General features: G+C 64.2%; 1 protein-coding gene across 1 annotated transcript; it reads right to left on the bottom strand.

Annotated features, from left to right (window-relative positions):
* Positions 1-4,518: 4,518 nt before the first annotated feature.
* LOC142254533 (coatomer subunit beta-like) lies at positions 4,519-14,870 on the bottom strand. Its single transcript, XM_075325632.1, has 8 exons — positions 14,763-14,870; positions 9,689-9,833; positions 8,686-8,915; positions 8,409-8,578; positions 6,705-6,819; positions 6,521-6,613; positions 4,966-5,103; positions 4,519-4,896 (listed from the first exon to the last, which is right to left on the bottom strand). The coding sequence occupies exons 2-8, from the start codon at positions 9,777-9,779 to the stop codon at positions 4,534-4,536; spliced, it is 1,200 nt and encodes a 399-aa protein (XP_075181747.1). The 5' UTR covers positions 9,780-9,833; positions 14,763-14,870; the 3' UTR covers positions 4,519-4,533.
* Between the last annotated feature and the right edge of the window lie 4,011 nt (positions 14,871-18,881).

Raw genomic sequence — 18,881 nt, forward strand, 5'->3', positions numbered from 1 at the left:
GTTGTCTGGACAAGATCCACCTGTCAGCAGCCCCTCTGTGGCTCTGACACCGCCGGATCCCCGCAGTGCACAGTGTGCGGAGTCACCAGTGACAAGAGGCGCTGCAGACGGTGGATCTACAATGCACAGAGCTGCAGGACGCGCTCGTGGGACGGGTGGATCTACAATGCACAGAGCTGCAAGACGCGATCATCAGACGGGTGGATCTACAATGCACAGAGCTGCAGGAGGCGCTCGTGGGACGGGTGGATCTACAATGCACAGAGCTGCAGGACGCGCTCGTGGGACGGGTGGATCTACAATGCACAGTACCTGCAGGACGCGATCGTGGGACGGGTGGATCTACAATGCACAGAGCTGCAGGACGCGATCGTGGGACGGGTGGATCTACAATGCACAGAGCTGCAGGAGGCGATCGTGGGACGGGTGGATCTACAATGCACAGAGCTGCAGGAGGCGATCGTGGGACGGGTGGATCTACAATGCACAGAGCTGCAGGAGGCGATCGTGGGACGGGTGGATCTACAATGCACAGAGCTGCAGGAGGCGCTCGTGGGACGGGTGGATCTACAATGCACAGAGCTGCAGGAGGCGCTCGTGGGACGGGTGGATCTACAATGCCCAGAGCTGCAGGAGGCGCTCGTGGGACGGGTGGATCTACAATGCACAGAGCTGCAGGAGGAGATCGTGGGACGGGTGGATCTACAATGCCCAGAGCTGCAGGACGCGATCGTGGGACGGGTGGATCTACAATGCACAGAGCTGCAGGAGGAGATCGTGGGACGGGTGGATCTACAATGCACAGAGCTGCAGGAGGCGCTCGTGGGACGGGTGGATCTACAATGCCCAGAGCTGCAGGAGGCACTCGTGGGACGGGTGGATCTACAATGCACAGAGCTGCAGGAGGAGATCGTGGGACGGGTGGATCTACAATGCCCAGAGCTGCAGGAGGCGATCGTGGGACGGGTGGATCTACAATGCACAGAGCTGCAGGACGCGCTCGTGGGACGGGTGGATCTACAATGCACAGAGCTGCAGGAGGAGATCGTGGGACGGGTGGATCTACAATGCCCAGAGCTGCAGGACGCGATCGTGGGACGGGTGGATCTACAATGCACAGAGCTGCAGGAGGAGATCGTGGGACGGGTGGATCTACAATGCACAGAGCTGCAGGGGGGGGGAGGCGATCGTGGGACGGGTGGATCTACAATGCACAGAGCTGCAGGACGCGATCGTGTGACGGGTGGATCTACAATGCACAGAGCTGCAGGAGGCACTCGTGGGACGGGTGGATCTACAATGCACAGAGCTGCAGGACGCGATCGTGGGACGGGTGGATCTACAATGCACAGAGCTGCAGGAGGCGATCGTGGGACGGGTGGATCTACAATGCACAGTACCTGCAGGACGCGCTTGTGGGACGGGTGGATCTACAATGCACAGAGCTGCAGGACGCGCTCGTGGGACGGGTGGATCTACAATGCACAGAGCTGCAGGAGACGATCGTGGGATGGGTGGATCTACAATGCCCAGAGCTGCAGGACGCGATCGTGCGACGGGTGGATCTACAATTCACAGAGCTGCAGGAGGCGCTCGTGTGACGGGTGGATCTACAATGCCCAGAGCTGCAGGACGCGAGGATCTACAATGCCCAGAGCTGCAGGACGCGATCGTGCGACGGGTGGATCTACAATGCACAGAGCTGCAGGAGGAGATCGTGGGACGGGTGGCTCTACAATGCACAGAGCTGCAGGACGCGATCGTGGGACGGGTGGATCTACAATGCACAGAGCTGCAGGAGGCGCTCGTGGGACGGGTGGATCTACAATGCACAGTACCTGCAGGACGCGATCGTGGGACGGGTGGATCTACAATGCACAGAGCTGCAGGACGCGCTCGTGGGACGGGTGGATCTACAATGCACAGAGCTGCAGGAGGCGATCGTGTAACGGGTGGATCTACAATGCACAGAGCTGCAGGAGGCGATCGTGTGACGGGTGGATCTACAATGCACAGAGCTGCAGGACGCGCTCATGTGACGGGTGGATCTACAATGCACAGAGCTGCAGGACGCGCTCATGGGACGGGTGGATCTACAATGCACAGAGCTGCAGGAGGCGATCGTGTGACGGGTGGATCTACAATGCACAGAGCTGCAGGACGCGCTCATGTGACGGGTGGATCTACAATGCACAGAGCTGCAGGACGCGCTCATGGGACGGGTGGATCTACAATGCACAGAGCTGCAGGACGCGCTCGTGGGACGGGTGGATCTACAATTCACAGAGCTGCAGGAGGCGCTCGTGGGACGGGTGGATCTACAATGCACAGAGCTGCAGGAGGCGCTCATGTGACGGGTGGATCTACAATTCACAGAGCTGCAGGACGCGATCGTGGGACGGGTGGATCTACAATGCACAGAGCTGCAGGACGCGCTCATGGGACGGGTGGATCTACAATGCACAGAGCTGCAGAAGGCGCTCATGTGACGGGTGGATCTACAATGCACAGAGCTGCAGGACGCGCTCATGGGACGGGTGGATCTACAATGCACAGAGCTGCAGGACGCGATCGTGGGACGGGTGGATCTACAATGCACAGAGCTGCAGGACGCGCTCATGGGACGGGTGGATCTACAATGCACAGAGCTGCAGAAGGCGCTCATGTGACGGGTGGATCTACAATGCACAGAGCTGCAGGACGCGCTCATGGGACGGGTGGATCTACAATGCACAGAGCTGCAGGACGCGCTCGTGGGACGGGTGGATCTACAATTCACAGAGCTGCAGGACGCGCTCGTGGGACGGGTGGATCTACAATGCACAGAGCTGCAGGAGGCGATCGTGGGACGGGTGGATCTACAATGCACAGAGCTGCAGGAGGCGCTCATGTGACGGGTGGATCTACAATGCACAGAGCTGCAGGACGCGCTCATGGGACGGGTGGATCTACAATGCACAGAGCTGCAGGAGGCGCTCATGTGACGGGTGGATCTACAATGCACAGAGCTGCAGGAGGCGCTCATGTGACGGGTGGATCTACAATGCACAGAGCTGCAGGACGCGATCGTGGGACGGGTGGATCTACAATGCACAGAGCTGCAGGACGCGCTCATGGGACGGGTGGATCTACAATGCACAGAGCTGCAGGAGGCGCTCATGGGACGGGTGGATCTACAATGCACAGAGCTGCAGGAGGCGCTCATGTGACGGGTGGATCTACAATGCACAGAGCTGCAGGACGCGCTCATGGGACGGGTGGATCTACAATGCACAGAGCTGCAGGACGCGCTCATGGGACGGGTGGATCTACAATGCACAGAGCTGCAGGACGCGCTCGTGGGACGGGTGGATCTACAATGCACAGAGCTGCAGGAGGCGATCGTGGGACGGGTGGATCTACAATGCACAGAGCTGCAGGAGGCGATCGTGGGACGGGTGGATCTACAATGCACAGAGCTGCAGGACGCGCTCGTGGGACGGGTGGATCTACAATGCACAGTACCTGCAGGACGCGCTCGTGGGACGGGTGGATCTACAATGCACAGTACCTGCAGGACGCGCTCGTGGGACGGGTGGATCTACAATGCAAAGAGCTGCAGGAGGCGCTCGTGGGACGGGTTATCTACAATGCACAGAGCTGCAGGAGGCGCTCGTGGGACGGGTGGATCTACAATGCACAGAGCTGCAGGAGGCGCTCGTGGGACGGGTGGATCTACAATGCACAGAGCTGCAGGACGCGCTCGTGGGACGGGTGGATCTACAATGCACAGAGCTGCAGGAGGCGATCGTGGGACGGGTGGATCTACAATGCACAGAGCTGCAGGACGCGCTCATGGGACGGGTGGATCTACAATGCACAGAGCTGCAGGACGCGCTCGTGGGACGGGTGGATCTACAATGCACAGAGCTGCAGGAGGCGATCGTGGGACGGGTGGATCTACAATGCACAGAGCTGCAGGAGGCGATCGTGGGACGGGTGGATCTACAATGCACAGTACCTGCAGGACGCGCTCGTGGGACGGGTGGATCTACAATGCACAGTACCTGCAGGACGCGCTCGTGGGACGGGTGGATCTACAATGCACAGTACCTGCAGGACGCGCTCGTGGGACGGGTGGATCTACAATGCACAGAGCTGCAGGACGCGCTCGTGGGACGGGTGGATCTACAATGCACAGTACCTGCAGGACGCGCTCATGGGACGGGTGGATCTACAATGCACAGTACCTGCAGGACGCGCTCGTGGGACGGGTGGATCTACAATGCACAGTACCTGCAGGACGCGCTCGTGGGACGGGTGGATCTACAATGCACAGTACCTGCAGGACGCGCTCGTGGGACGGGTGGATCTACAATGCACAGTACCTGCAGGACGCGCTCGTGGGACGGGTGGATCTACAATGCACAGTACCTGCAGGACGCGCTCGTGGGACGGGTGGATCTACAATGCACAGAGCTGCAGGAGGCGCTCGTGGGACGGGTGGATCTACAATGCACAGAGCTGCAGGAGGCGATCGTGGGACGGGTGGATCTACAATGCACAGTACCTGCAGGACGCGCTCGTGGGACGGGTGGATCTACAATGCACAGAGCTGCAGGAGGCGCTCGTGGGACGGGTGGATCTACAATGCACAGAGCTGCAGGAGGCGATCGTGGGACGGGTGGATCTACAATGCACAGTACCTGCAGGACGCGCTCGTGGGACGGGTGGATCTACAATGCACAGAGCTGCAGGAGGCGATCGTGGGACGGGTGGATCTACAATGCACAGTACCTGCAGGACGCGCTCGTGGGACGGGTGGTCCTTCAGCTCTATCAGGCGATCCAGGACGATCAGCTTCACGTTGTTGTCACTCTCTTTAATGATCAGGTCGATGTAGCACTGAGCCGCGGCCTGGGCGAGAAGGAGACGGACGTCAGGACACATCAGGACGTCCGGGGGTAACACTTATGCATCACGTACCTTGATGGCAGTGGGGGCGCTGGACAGTGTGACGAGGGTCCCGGCAGCTTCATACTTCACGGCTGGGCTGGAGGACTGCAGCAGGTTGTAGATACAGCGGATGAAGCGCGCTCTCTCGGAAGGGTTGGCGTGACACACCTGCCGGACAGACCGGGAGTTACAGAAGCGCAGACGACTGACCCATGAAAGACTGGAGCGCCCTGCGTCACCGGCCTGCGCCTGCCGTGCCCACCCGCGCCCTGCATCACCGACCCACGCCTGCCGTGCCCACCGGACGTCCTGCATCACCGACCCATGCCTGCCGTGCCCACCGGACGCCCTGCATCACCGACCCACGCCTGCCGTGCCCACCGGACGCCCTGCGAAACCAACCCGCGCCTGCCGTGCCCACCGGACGCCCTGCATCACCGACCCACGCCTGCCGTGCCCACCGGACACCCTGCGAAACCAACCCGCGCCTGCCGTGCCCACCGGACGCCCTGCATCACCGACCCACGCCTGCCGTGCCCACCGGACGCCCTGCGAAACCAACCCACGCCTGCCGTGCCCACCCGCGCCCACCGGACGCCCTGCATCACCGACCCACGCCTGCCGTGCCCACCGGACACCCTGCGAAACCAACCCGTGCCTGCCGTGCCCACCGGACGCCCTGCATCACCGGCCCGCGCCTGCCGTGCCCACCGGACGTCCTGCATCACCGGCCCGCGCCTGCCGTGCCCACTGGACGCCCTGCGAAACCAACCCACGCCTGCCGTGCCCACCGGACGCCCTGCGAAACCAACCTGCGCCTGCCGTGCCCACCGGACGCCCTGCGAAACCAACCGACGCCTGCCGTGCCCACTGAACACCCTGCGTCACCAGCCCACGCCTGCCGTGCCCACCCGCGCCCACCGGACGCCCTGCATCACCGACCCACGCCTGCCGTGCCCACCGGACGCCCTGCGAAACCAACCCGCGCCTGCCGTGCTCACCGGACGCCCTGCGAAACCAACCCACGCCTGCCATGCCCACTGAACACCCTGCGTCACCGGCCTGCGCCTGCCGTGCCCACCCGCGCCCACCGGATGCCCTGCATCACCGACCCACGCCTGCCGTGCCCACCGGACGCCCTGCAAAACCAACCCACGCCTGCCATGCCCACTGAACACCCTGCGTCACCAGCCCACGCCTGCCGTGCCCACCCGCGCCCACCGGATGCCCTGCATCACCGACCCACGCCTGCCGTGCCCACCGGACGCCCTGCGAAACTAACCCACGCCTGCCATGCCCACTGAACGCCCTGCATCACCAGCCCATATCCCAGAAGTTGCACTGCCCAGGTCCTGCGGTCTCTGTTTCAATCTATAAGTGCAAATCTCAGTCTGCTGCAGCCTGTGATTGTCTGCAGGGGTCACACGTATAATGGCAGATGTCATCGACGTAGAACAGGACGCAAACACCGCCGGGGGTCTAGAGCGTGGTGGGAGACGGGTGGGGGGAACATGACTGAGTTTGCCATTTTCCAAGCTGTTGGTGAAGGCCCCGGCCTCGGCTGCTCTCGCCGGACATCACGCACCTTGTATATCAGCTCCACAATCACCAGCTGCAAGATGTCCCCGAAGGTGTGGACCTGATCGATGCAGGTGCTGAGGTAATCCAGAGCGCGGTCCTGGGGAGACACGCCCGTACGACAGATGAGCAATCAGTGTTATCATAGGGGCAGGTGCTGGCGGGCGCGTGTCAGCGCAGGGGCCGCGTACCTGGTCGGCGTGGATCAGCATCATGAAGGCGTTCCTCTTGCAGCTGGCGTCCTTCTCGTTCACCAGGAAGTCGTGGATCAGCTCCGGGGCGTCCGGGATCAGATGCTCAAAGTTTCTAAAGGCGAAGGTTATTCAGAGCGATCAGACCCCGCAGTGCCACCGCCCTGCCGCGATACCGCCGCCAGCATCCACCGCCCGGGCCGGGAGACCGCCGCCTGCATCCACCGCCCGGGCCGGGAGACCGCCGCCTGCATCCACCGCCCGGGCCGGGAGACCGCCGCCTGCATCCACCGCCCGGGCCGGGAGACCGCCGCCTGCATCCACCGCCCGGGCCGGGAGACCGCCGCCTGCATCCACCGCCCGGGCCGGGAGACCGCCGCCTGCATCCACCGCCCGGGCCGGGAGACCGCCGCCTGCATCCACCGCCCGGGCCGGGAGACCGCCGCCTGCATCCACCGCCCGGGCCGGGAGACCGCCGCCTGCATCCACCGCCCGGGCCGGGAGACCGCCGCCTGCATCCACCGCCCGGGCCGGGAGACCGCCGCCTGCATCCACCGCCCTTACTGAACTGGTGGCGCCTTCCCAAAAAGCTGAGGGTTTGTTACAGTATATCAGTGCCGGTAAGGACCATCAGCCTTTAGTCCAGAACAGGACAATGTGCTCAGCTTGACTGCACCGATACACTGGAACAAACCCACATCGGGGGAAATCTCTGGATTAGATCAGAGGAACATTGCTTGCAGTACCTGGAGCAAGCGGCCATATTGCTAGTCTGTGGCTGCCGCACCAAAGCCCCAGGAACCTCGTCCCCCCCTGTGATACCCATCGTGCTTCTACTAATGAGCAGGTCACCATGACATTAGGCACATGCCGCGACGCTACAAGACGGCATTGTGGGGGCTCCTCAGAAAAGGCAGCAGCTTGTAGGTGGGACGTGTGTTACAAGGCTCAGATGAGCCGCGGGCCACAGGGCTCGGGCCGCGGGCCACAGGGCTCGGGCCGCGGGCCACAGGGCTCGGGCCGCGGGCCACAGGGCTCGGGCCGCGGGCCACAGGGCTCGGGCCGCGGGCCACAGGGCTCGGGCCGCGGGCCACAGGGCTCGGGCCGCGGGCCACAGGGCTCGGGCCGCGGGCCACAGGGCTCGGGCCGCGGGCCACAGGGCTCGGGCCGCGGGCCACAGGGCTCGGGCCGCGGGCCACAGGGCTCGGGCCGCGGGCCACAGGGCTCGGGCCGCGGGCCACAGGGCTCGGGCCGCGGGCCACAGGGCTCGGGCCGCGGGCCACAGGGCTCGGGCCGCGGGCCACAGGGCTCGGGCCGCGGGCCACAGGGCTCGGGCCGCGGGCCACAGGGCTCGGGCCGCGGGCCACAGGGCTCGGGCCGCGGGCCACAGGGCTCGGGCCGCGGGCCACAGGGCTCGGGCCGCGGGCCACAGGGCTCGGGCCGCGGGCCACAGGGCTCGGGCCGCGGGCCACAGGGCTCGGGCCGCGGGCCACAGGGCTCGGGCCGCGGGCCACAGGGCTCGGGCCGCGGGTCACAGGGCTCGGGCCGTGGGTCACAGGGCTCGGGCCGCAAGCCACAGACGGGCCGCAGGTCATAGGGGTCGGGCTGACAGCCACAGACGGGCTGCTGCTCCAGTGCTGGATGTCTCAGGCTGGGATCGTGGACATGGCAGTGTACGGGCGCTGTGCTGCTGGGCCGCGGTACCTGTAGATGGTGTATATGGCCAGCACGGCGTTCCTCCTCACGTAGCTGTGCCGATGTTCCAGGCACGCCCGGATGGCCGGCATCAGCGGCTCCAGGAGCTCGGCCTCTTTCAGCTTACACAGGAAGCGCAGGGTGGAGCCGCGGATGAACTCATTCGGATGCTGGAGATCCTGAAAGGACGAGAATCGACACCCGCCATCAGCACCAGAGGGGTCAGCCCGGATCCCCCCAATACTCAGAGCCGGGGGTCCCTCCACCCCCCCAGCATCAGACGCACCTTCCTGTAGGCGTCACACACCAGGATCATCTCCTGCAGCAGTTTACCGTCCGGAGTGGTCTTGGGGACGATCTCCCAGAAGACGAGCAGCAGCTTCTTGATGGTGTGGTCCTGCAGCGGCAGCACGAAGCGGATGATGGTCATCAGGAGCCCGGGCAGCTTCTCCCCGTTCAGGATCATGATGATCACTTTCTTCAGAGCCTCCGTCTTGGATTTCACATCTCCTTTCTCTGTGTGTGAACAAGGCACGGCGCATTAGAACAGGCGGGGGGAGGAGGGCAAAAGGCCGCCTCCACCCCCGTACCCGGGCACCCCCGCCGCCTCCAACCGCCATACCCTGGCTCCCCCGCCGCCTCCAACCGCCATACCCGGGCTCCCCCGCCGCCTCCAACCGCCATACCCTGGCTCCCCCGCCGCCTCCAACCGCCATACCCTGGCTCCCCCGCCGCCTCCAACCGCCATACCCTGGCTCCCCCGCCGCCTCCAACCGCCATACCCTGGCTCCCCCGCCGCCTCCAACCGCCATACCCTGGCTCCCCCGCCGCCTCCAACCGCCATACCCTGGCTCCCCCGCCGCCTCCAACCGCCATACCCTGGCTACCCCGCCGCCTCCAACCGCCATACCCTGGCTCCCCCGCCGCCTCCAACCGCCATACCCTGGCTCCCCCGCCGCCTCCAACCGCCATACCCTGGCTACCCCCGCCGCCTCCAACCGCCATACCCTGGCTCCCCCGCCGCCTCCAACCGCCATACCCTGGCTCCCCCGCCGCCTCCACCCACCGTACCCGGGCACCCCCGCCTCCTCCACCCACCGTACCCGGGCACCCCCGCCTCCTCCACCCACCGTACCCGGGCACCCCCGCCTCCTCCACCCACCGTACCCGGGCACCCCCGCCTCCTCCACCCACCGTACCCGGGCACCCCCCGCCTCCTCCACCCACCGTACCCGGGCACCCCCGCCTCCACTATTCCACCGCTCTGATGACTTGCGCCATTCTCATACCCAGGTCGGTCTTCAGTGTGATCTCTGATGGAGGCTCAGAGTCCATGGGGACATTGATGAGGGTGTAGCACACGTTCTCTGCGGCCGTCATGGCTCCGGCTGGGGACACTCAGACGTACGGAAAAAAGTGCAGCAGCTCCTGGCCCTGAGAGAAGAAAAGCAGCAAAGGTGAAAAACAGCACCACAGGCGGGCGTCAGATCCACAGCCCACAACCCAGAAAGTGGGGACTCCATCACCCGCTCTGCCCCAACACCGCCCAATATACAGTGCAGCACCTACTGGAAGCAGAGGATGGGGGGAAGGGGGGCGCACAGGGTGACGCCTGGCAGAGGAAGGGGAGGGGGGGGGGCGCACAGGGTGACGCCTGGCAGAGGAAGGGGAGGGGGGGGGGCGCACAGGGTGACGCCTGGCAGAGGAAGGGGAGGGGGGGGGCGCACAGGGTGACGCCTGGCAGAGGAAGGGGAGGGGGGGGGCGCACAGGGTGACGCCTGGCAGAGGAAGGGGAGGGGGGGGGCGCACAGGGGTGACGCCTGGCAGAGGAAGGGGAGGGGGGGGCGCACAGGGTGACGCCTGGCAGAGGAAGGGGAGGGGGGGGGCGCACAGGGTGACGCCTGGCAGAGGAAGGGGAGGGGGGGGGCGCACAGGGTGACGCCTGGCAGAGGAAGGGGAGGGGGGGGGCGCACAGGGTGACGCCTGGCAGAGGAAGGGGAGGGGGGGGGGCGCACAGGGTGACGCCTGGCAGAGGAAGGGGAGGGGGGGGCGCACAGGGTGACGCCTGGCAGAGGAAGGGGAGGGGGGGGCGCACAGGGTGACGCCTGGCAGAGGAAGGGGAGGGGGGGGCGCACAGGGTGACGCCTGGCAGAGGAAGGGGAGGGGGGGGGCGCACAGGGTGACGCCTGGCAGAGGAAGGGGAGGGGGGGGGCGCACAGGGTGGCGCCTGGCAGAGGAAGGGGAGGGGGGGGGCGCACAGGGTGACGCCTGGCAGAGGAAGGGGGGCGCACAGGGTGACGCCTGGCAGAGGAAGGGGAGGGGGGGGGGGCGCACAGGGTGACGCCTGGCAGAGCATGGGGAAGGGGGGCGCACAGGGTGACGCCTGGCAGAGCATGGGGAAGGGGGGCGCACAGGGTGACGCCTGGCAGAGCATGGGGAAGGGGGGCGCACAGGGTGACGCCTGGCAGAGCATGGGGAAGGGGGGGGCACAGGGTGACGCCTGGCAGAGCATGGGGAAGGGGGGGGCACAGGGTGACACCTGGCAGAGCATGGGGAAGGGGGGGGCACAGGGTGACACCTGGCAGAGGATGGGGAAGGGGGGGGCACAGGGTGACACCTGGCAGAGGATGGGGAAGGGGGGGGCACAGGGTGACACCTGGCAGAGGATGGGGAAGGGGGGGGCACAGGGTGACACCTGGCAGAGGATGGGGAAGGGGGGGGCACAGGGTGACACCTGGCAGAGCATGGGGAAGGGGGGCACAGGGTGACACCTGGCAGAGCATGGGGAAGGGGGGCACAGGGTGACACCTGGCAGAGGATGGGGAAGGGGGGCGCACAGGGTGACACCTGGCAGAGCATGGGGAAGGGGGGCACACAGGGTGACACCTGGCAGAGCATGGGGAAGGGGGGCGCACAGGGTGACACCTGGCAGAGCATGGGGAAGGGGGGCGCACAGGGTGACACCTGGCAGAGCATGGGGAAGGGGGGGGCACAGGGTGACACCTGGCAGAGGATGGGGAAGGGGGGGGGCACAGGGTGACACCTGGCAGAGCATGGGGAAGGGGGGGGGCACAGGGTGACACCTGGCAGAGCATGGGGAAGGGGGGCACAGGGTGACACCTGGCAGAGCATGGGGAAGGGGGGCGCACAGGGTGACACCTGGCAGAGCATGGGGAAGGGGGGCACAGGGTGACACCTGGCAGAGCATGGGGAAGGGGGGCGCACAGGGTGACACCTGGCAGAGCATGGGGAAGGGGGGCACAGGGTGACACCTGGCAGAGCATGGGGAAGGGGGGCACAGGGTGACACCTGGCAGAGCATGGGGAAGGGGGGCACAGGGTGACACCTGGCAGAGCATGGGGAAGGGGGGGCGCACAGGGTGACACCTGGCAGAGCATGGGGAAGGGGGGCGCACAGGGTGACACCTGGCAGAGCATGGGGAAGGGGGGCGCACAGGGTGACACCTGGCAGGAGCATGGGGAAGGGGGGCGCACAGGGTGACACCTGGCAGAGCATGGGGAAGGGGGGCACAGGGTGACACCTGGCAGAGCATGGGGAAGGGGGGGCACAGGGTGACACCTGGCAGAGCATGGGGAAGGGGGGCACAGGGTGACACCTGGCAGAGCATGGGGAAGGGGGGCACAGGGTGACACCTGGCAGAGCATGGGGAAGGGGGGCACAGGGTGACACCTGGCAGAGCATGGGGAAGGGGGGCACAGGGTGACACCTGGCAGAGCATGGGGAAGGAGGGGGCACAGGGTGACACCTGGCAGAGCATGGGGAAGGGGGGGGGCACAGGGTGACACCTGGCAGAGCATGGGGAAGGGGGGCACAGGGTGACACCTGGCAGAGCATGGGGAAGGGGGGGCACAGGGTGACACCTGGCAGAGCATGGGGAAGGGGGGCACAGGGTGACACCTGGCAGAGCATGGGGAAGGGGGGCACAGGGTGACACCTGGCAGAGCATGGGGAAGGGGGGCACACAGGGTGACACCTGGCAGAGCATGGGGAAGGGGGGCACACAGGGTGACACCTGGCAGAGCATGGGGAAGGAGGGCGCACAGGGTGACACCTGGCAGAGCATGGGGAAGGAGGGCGCACAGGGTGACGCCTGGCAGAGCATGGGGAAGGGGGGGCGCACAGGGTGACGCCTGGCAGAGCATGGGGAAGGGGGGCACAGGGTGACGCCTGGCAGAGCATGGGGAAGGGGGGCACAGGGTGACGCCTGGCAGAGCATGGGGAAGGGGGGCACAGGGTGACGCCTGGCAGAGCATGGGGAAGGGGGGCACAGGGTGACGCCTGGCAGAGCATGGGGAAGGGGGGCACAGGGTGACGCCTGGCAGAGCATGGGGAAGGAGGGGGCACAGGGTGACACCTGGCAGAGCATGGGGAAGGAGGGGGGCACAGGGTGACACCTGGCAGAGCATGGGGAAGGAGGGGGCACAGGGTGACACCTGGCAGAGCATGGGGAAGGAGGGGGCACAGGGTGACACCTGGCAGAGCATGGGGAAGGGGGGCGCACAGGGTGACACCTGGCAGAGCATGGGGAAGGGGGGGGCACAGGGTGACACCTGGCAGAGCATGGGGAAGGGGGGCACAGGGTGACACCTGGCAGAGCATGGGGAAGGAGGGGGCACAGGGTGACACCTGGCAGAGCATGGGGAAGGAGGGGGCACAGGGTGACACCTGGCAGAGCATGGGGAAGGAGGGGGCACAGGGTGACACCTGGCAGAGCATGGGGAAGGAGGGGGCACAGGGTGACACCTGGCAGAGCATGGGGAAGGAGGGGGCACAGGGTGACACCTGGCAGAGCATGGGGAAGGAGGGGGCACAGGGTGACACCTGGCAGAGCATGGGGAAGGAGGGGGCACAGGGTGACACCTGGCAGAGCATGGGGAAGGGGGGGGCACAGGGTGACACCTGGCAGAGCATGGGGAAGGGGGGGGCACAGGGTGACACCTGGCAGAGCATGGGGAAGGGGGGCACAGGGTGACACCTGGCAGAGCATGGGGAAGGGGGGCACAGGGTGACACCTGGCAGAGCATGGGGAAGGGGGGCACAGGGTGACACCTGGCAGAGCATGGGGAAGGGGGGCACAGGGTGACACCTGGCAGAGCATGGGGAAGGGGGGCGCACAGGGTGACACCTGGCAGAGCATGGGGAAGGGGGGCGCACAGGGTGACACCTGGCAGAGCATGGGGAAGGGGGGCGCACAGGGTGACACCTGGCAGAGCATGGGGAAGGGGGGCGCACAGGGTGACACCTGGCAGAGCATGGGGAAGGGGGGCGCACAGGGTGACACCTGGCAGAGCATGGGGAAGGGGGGCACAGGGTGACACCTGGCAGAGCATGGGGAAGGGGGGCACAGGGTGACACCTGGCAGAGCATGGGGAAGGGGGGCACAGGGTGACACCTGGCAGAGCATGGGGAAGGGGGGGGGCACAGGGTGACACCTGGCAGAGCATGGGGAAGGGGGGGGGCACAGGGTGACACCTGGCAGAGCATGGGGAAGGGGGGGGGCACAGGGTGACACCTGGCAGAGCATGGGGAAGGGGGGCACAGGGTGACACCTGGCAGAGCATGGGGAAGGGGGGGGGCACAGGGTGACACCTGGCAGAGCATGGGGAAGGGGGGCACAGGGTGACACCTGGCAGAGCATGGGGAAGGGGGGCGCACAGGGTGACACCTGGCAGAGCATGGGGAAGGGGGGCACAGGGTGACGCCTGGCAGAGCATGGGGAAGGGGGGCACAGGGTGACACCTGGCAGAGCATGGGGAAGGGGGGCACAGGGTGACACCTGGCAGAGCATGGGGAAGGGGGGCACAGGGTGACACCTGGCAGAGCATGGGGAAGGGGGGGGGCACAGGGTGACACCTGGCAGAGCATGGGGAAGGGGGGGGGCACAGGGTGACACCTGGCAGAGCATGGGGAAGGGGGGGGGCACAGGGTGACACCTGGCAGAGCATGGGGAAGGGGGGCACAGGGTGACACCTGGCAGAGCATGGGGAAGGGGGGCACAGGGTGACACCTGGCAGAGCATGGGGAAGGGGGGCGCACAGGGTGACACCTGGCAGAGCATGGGGAAGGGGGGCACAGGGTGACACCTGGCAGAGCATGGGGAAGGGGGGCACAGGGTGACACCTGGCAGAGCATGGGGAAGGGGGGCACAGGGTGACACCTGGCAGAGGGAGCCGTTATTGTGATGTGCAGTGCACAGGTCATGACTATGGAGTAATGACCGCAGCCGGACTCCTCGCAGGGGCGCTGCAGGGACTGAGGCCGGAGTCTCCCTATCCCGCACTGTGTCTGCCCCTGCACAGGTGGCCGCTGTCGGCTCCCGTCCTCTGGTCGCGGGGTCGTTACCTGCCCTCGGCCCGGTCTTCACAGCAGCTCTACTCTCTCGATGACGTGGAAGAGCTGAGGCCACATCAAGACTACGGAAGCCGGGAAGTGCCAGAGACTCCGCCCACTACAGAACGGTACAGGAAGTATTCTCCATCGAGGCTTGCATCGCAGCGGAAGTATTCTGCTCTGTAGACCGCAGCGCTCCGGAAGTATTCTGCTCTGTGGACCGCAGCGCTCCGGAAGTATTCTGCTCTGTGGACCGCAGCGCTCCGGAAGTATTCTGCTCTGTGGACCGCAGCGCTCCGGAAGTATTCTGCTCTGTGGACCGCAGCGCTCCGGAAGTATTCTGCTCTGTGGACCGCAGCGCTCCGGAAGTATTCTGCTCTGTGGACCGCAGCGCTCCGGAAGTATTCTGCTCTGTGGACCGCAGCGCTCCGGAAGTATTCTGCTCTGTGGACCGCAGCGCTCCGGAAGTATTCTGCTCTGTGGACCGCAGCGCTCCGGAAGTATTCTGCTCTGTGGACCGCAGCGCTCCGGAAGTATTCTGCTCTGTGGACCGCAGCGCTCCGGAAGTATTCTGTTCTGTGGACCGCAGCGCTCCGGAAGTGGTAAGCCACGTCTATAAGAGTAAGGTTAGCCTACAATGTATGGGCTGCTTCCAGGTTAGTGGGCGGGGGCGGCTTGGTTGGGGAGTGTGGCGATGTTTCCTCCTGCCGTGACTGTAATGAGGTAAATTCTGTCACGATAATGGAGAGGTTGGAAATGCAGCCGGTGCTTCCAGAGGAATGACCATTGTCCACCTGGGCGGGGGAGGAAACATCGCCACACTCCCCACCAAGCCGCCCACTATCCTGGAAGCAGCCCATACATTCTATCACACCGAGAACGTGACTGGTGGAAACCGACCGGCAGTGATCGTACAGTGTCCCACAGAGCCAGGGATGGGTAGAGTCAATAAGGGAGTCCAGAGGGAGGAGTCAGGAGAGGGACAAGAGGGAGGAGTCAGGAGAGGGACAGAATAGTGATGGGTAGTTCGTGAGTGAGTAGTTAATGTATCACCATCCTGCCAGAGAGGAGCTCACTAAACAGCAGTGTGAGGAGACAGTGATCCTCTACAGCTCCAGAGGCTCCTGCCTCACACTGCTCTTTACCCTCTACAGCTCCAGAGGCTCCTGCCTCACACTGCTCTTTACCCTCTACAGCTCCAGAGGCTCCTGCCTCACACTGCTCTTTACCCTCTACAGCTCCAGAGGCTCCTGCCCTCACACTGCTCTTTACCCTCTACAGCTCCAGAGGCTCCTGCCTCACACTGCTCTTTACCCTCTACAGCTCCAGAGGCTCCTGCCCTCACACTGCTCTTTACCCTCTACAGCTCCAGAGGCTCCTGCCCTCACACTGCTCTTTACCCTCTACAGCTCCAGAGGCTCCTGCCTCACACTGCTCTTTACCCTCTACAGCTCCAGAGGCTCCTGCCTCACACTGCTCTTTACCCTCTACAGCTCCAGAGGCTCCTGCCTCACACTGCTCTTTACCCTCTACAGCTCCAGAGGCTCCTGCCTCACACTGCTCTTTACCCTCTACAGCTCCAGAGGCTCCTGCCTCACACTGCTCTTTACCCTCTACAGCTCCAGAGGCTCCTGCCTCACACTGCTCTTTACCCTCTACAGCTCCAGAGGCTCCTGCCTCACACTGCTCTTTACCCTCTACAGCTCCAGAGGCTCCTGCCTCACACTGCTCTTTACCCTCTACAGCTCCAGAGGCTCCTGCCCTCACACTGCTCTTTACCCTCTACAGCTCCAGAGGCTCCTGCCTCACACTGCTCTTTACCCTCTACAGCTCCAGAGGCTCCTGCCCTCACACTGCTCTTTACCCTCTACAGCTCCAGAGGCTCCTGCCCTCACACTGCTCTTTACCCTCTACAGCTCCAGAGGCTCCTGCCCTCACACTGCTCTTTACCCTCTACAGCTCCAGAGGCTCCTGCCCTCACACTGCTCTTTACCCTCTACAGCTCCAGAGGCTCCTGCCTCACACTGCTCTTTACCCTCTACAGCTCCAGAGGCTCCTGCCTCACACTGCTCTTTACCCTCTACAGCTCCAGAGGCTCCTGCCTCACACTGCTCTTTACCCTCTACAGCTCCAGAGGCTCCTGCCTCACACTGCTCTTTACCCTCTACAGCTCCAGAGGCTCCTGCCTCACACTGCTCTTTACCCTCTACAGCTCCAGAGGCTCCTGCCTCACACTGCTCTTTACCCTCTACAGCTCCAGAGGCTCCTGCCTCACACTGCTCTTTACCCTCTACAGCTCCAGAGGCTCCTGCCCTCACACTGCTCTTTACCCTCTACAGCTCCAGAGGCTACTGCCCTCACACTGCTCTTTACCCTCTACAGCTCCAGAGGCTACTGCCCTCACACTGCTCTTTACCCTCTACAGCTCCAGAGGCTCCTGCCCTCACACTGCTCTTTACCCTCTACAGCTCCAGAGGCTCCTGCCTCACACTGCTCTTTACCCTCTACAGCTCCAGAGGCTCCTGCCTCACACTGCTCTTTACCCTCTACAGCTCCAGAGGCTCCTGCCTCACACTGCTCTTTACCCTCTACAGCTCCAGAGGCTCCTGCCTCACACTGCTCTTTACCCTCTACAGCTCCAGAGGCTCCTGCCTCACACTGCTCTTTACCCTCTACAGCTCCAGAGGCTCCTGCCTCACACTGCTCTTTACCCTCTACAGCTCCAGAGGCTCCTGCCCTCACACTGCTCTTTACCCTCTACAGCTCCAGAGGCTCCTGCCTCACACTGCTCTTTACCCTCTACAGCTCCAGAGGCTCCTGCCTCACACTGCTCTTTACCCTCTACAGCTCCAGAGGCTCCTGCCTCACACTGCTCTTTACCCTCTACAGCTCCAGAGGCTCCTGCCTCACACTGCTCTTTACCCTCTACAGCTCCAGAGGCTCCTGCCTCACACTGCTCTTTACCCTCTACAGCTCCAGAGGCTCCTGCCTCACACTGCTCTTTACCCTCTACAGCTCCAGAGGCTCCTGCCTCACACTGCTCTTTACCCTCTACAGCTCCAGAGGCTCCTGCCTCACACTGCTCTTTACCCTCTACAGCTCCAGAGGCTCCTGCCTCACACTGCTCTTTACCCTCTACAGCTCCAGAGGCTCCTGCCCTCACACTGCTCTTTACCCTCTACAGCTCCAGAGGCTACTGCCCTCACACTGCTCTTTACCCTCTACAGCTCCAGAGGCTCCTGCCCTCACACTGCTCTTTACCCTCTACAGCTCCAGAGGCTCCTGCCTCACACTGCTCTTTACCCTCTACAGCTCCAGAGGCTCCTGCCTCACACTGCTCTTTACCCTCTACAGCTCCAGAGGCTCCTGCCTCACACTGCTCTTTACCCTCTACAGCTCCAGAGGCTCCTGCCCTCACACTGCTCTTTACCCTCTACAGCTCCAGAGGCTCCTGCCTCACACTGCTCTTTACCCTCTACAGCTCCAGAGGCTCCTGCCTCACACTGCTCTTTACCCTCTACAGCTCCAGAGGCTCCTGCCTCACACTGCTCTTTACCCTCTACAGCTCCAGAGGCTCCTGCCTCACACTGCTCTTTACCCTCTACAACTCCAGAGGCTCCTGCCTCACACTGCTCTTTACCCTCTACAGCTCCAGAGGCTCCTGCCTCACACTGCTCTTTACCCTCTACAACTCCAGAGGCTCCTGCCTCACACTGCTCTTTACCCTCTACAGCTCCAGAGGCTCCTGCCTCACACTGCTCTTTACCCTCTACAACTCCAGAGGCTCCTGCCTCACACTGCTCTTTACCCTCTACAGCTCCAGAGGCTCCTGCCTCACACTGCTCTTTACCCTCTACAGCTCCAGAGGCTCCTGCCTCACACTGCTCTTTACCCTCTACAGCTCCAGAGGCTACTGCCCTCACACTGCTCTTTACCCTCTACAGCTCCAGAGGCTCCTGCCTCACACTGCTCTTTACCCTCTACAGCTCCAGAGGCTCCTGCCCTCACACTGCTCTTTACCCTCTACAACTCCAGAGGCTCCTGCCTCACACTGCTCTTTACCCTCTACAGCTCCAGAGGCTCCTGCCTCACACTGCTCTTTACCCTCTACAGCTCCAGAGGCTCCTGCCT

The sequence above is a fragment of the Anomaloglossus baeobatrachus genome, chromosome 10 (assembly GCF_048569485.1).
Source record: "Anomaloglossus baeobatrachus isolate aAnoBae1 chromosome 10, aAnoBae1.hap1, whole genome shotgun sequence".
Classification (NCBI taxonomy): Eukaryota; Metazoa; Chordata; class Amphibia; order Anura; family Aromobatidae; genus Anomaloglossus; species Anomaloglossus baeobatrachus.

Coding starts and splice junctions, on each gene's coding strand:
- LOC142254533 (XM_075325632.1), bottom strand. CDS start 9,779: ATGACGGCCGCAGAGAACGTGTGCTACACCCTCATCAATGTCCCCATG. Junction 6,614..6,704: donor TGCTGATCCACGCCGACCAG/GTACGCGGCCCC, acceptor GTGTCTCCCCAG/GACCGCGCTCTGGATTACCT. Junction 5,104..6,520: donor TTGTGGAGCTGATATACAAG/GTGCGTGATGTC, acceptor TCTGTCCGGCAG/GTGTGTCACGCCAACCCTTC.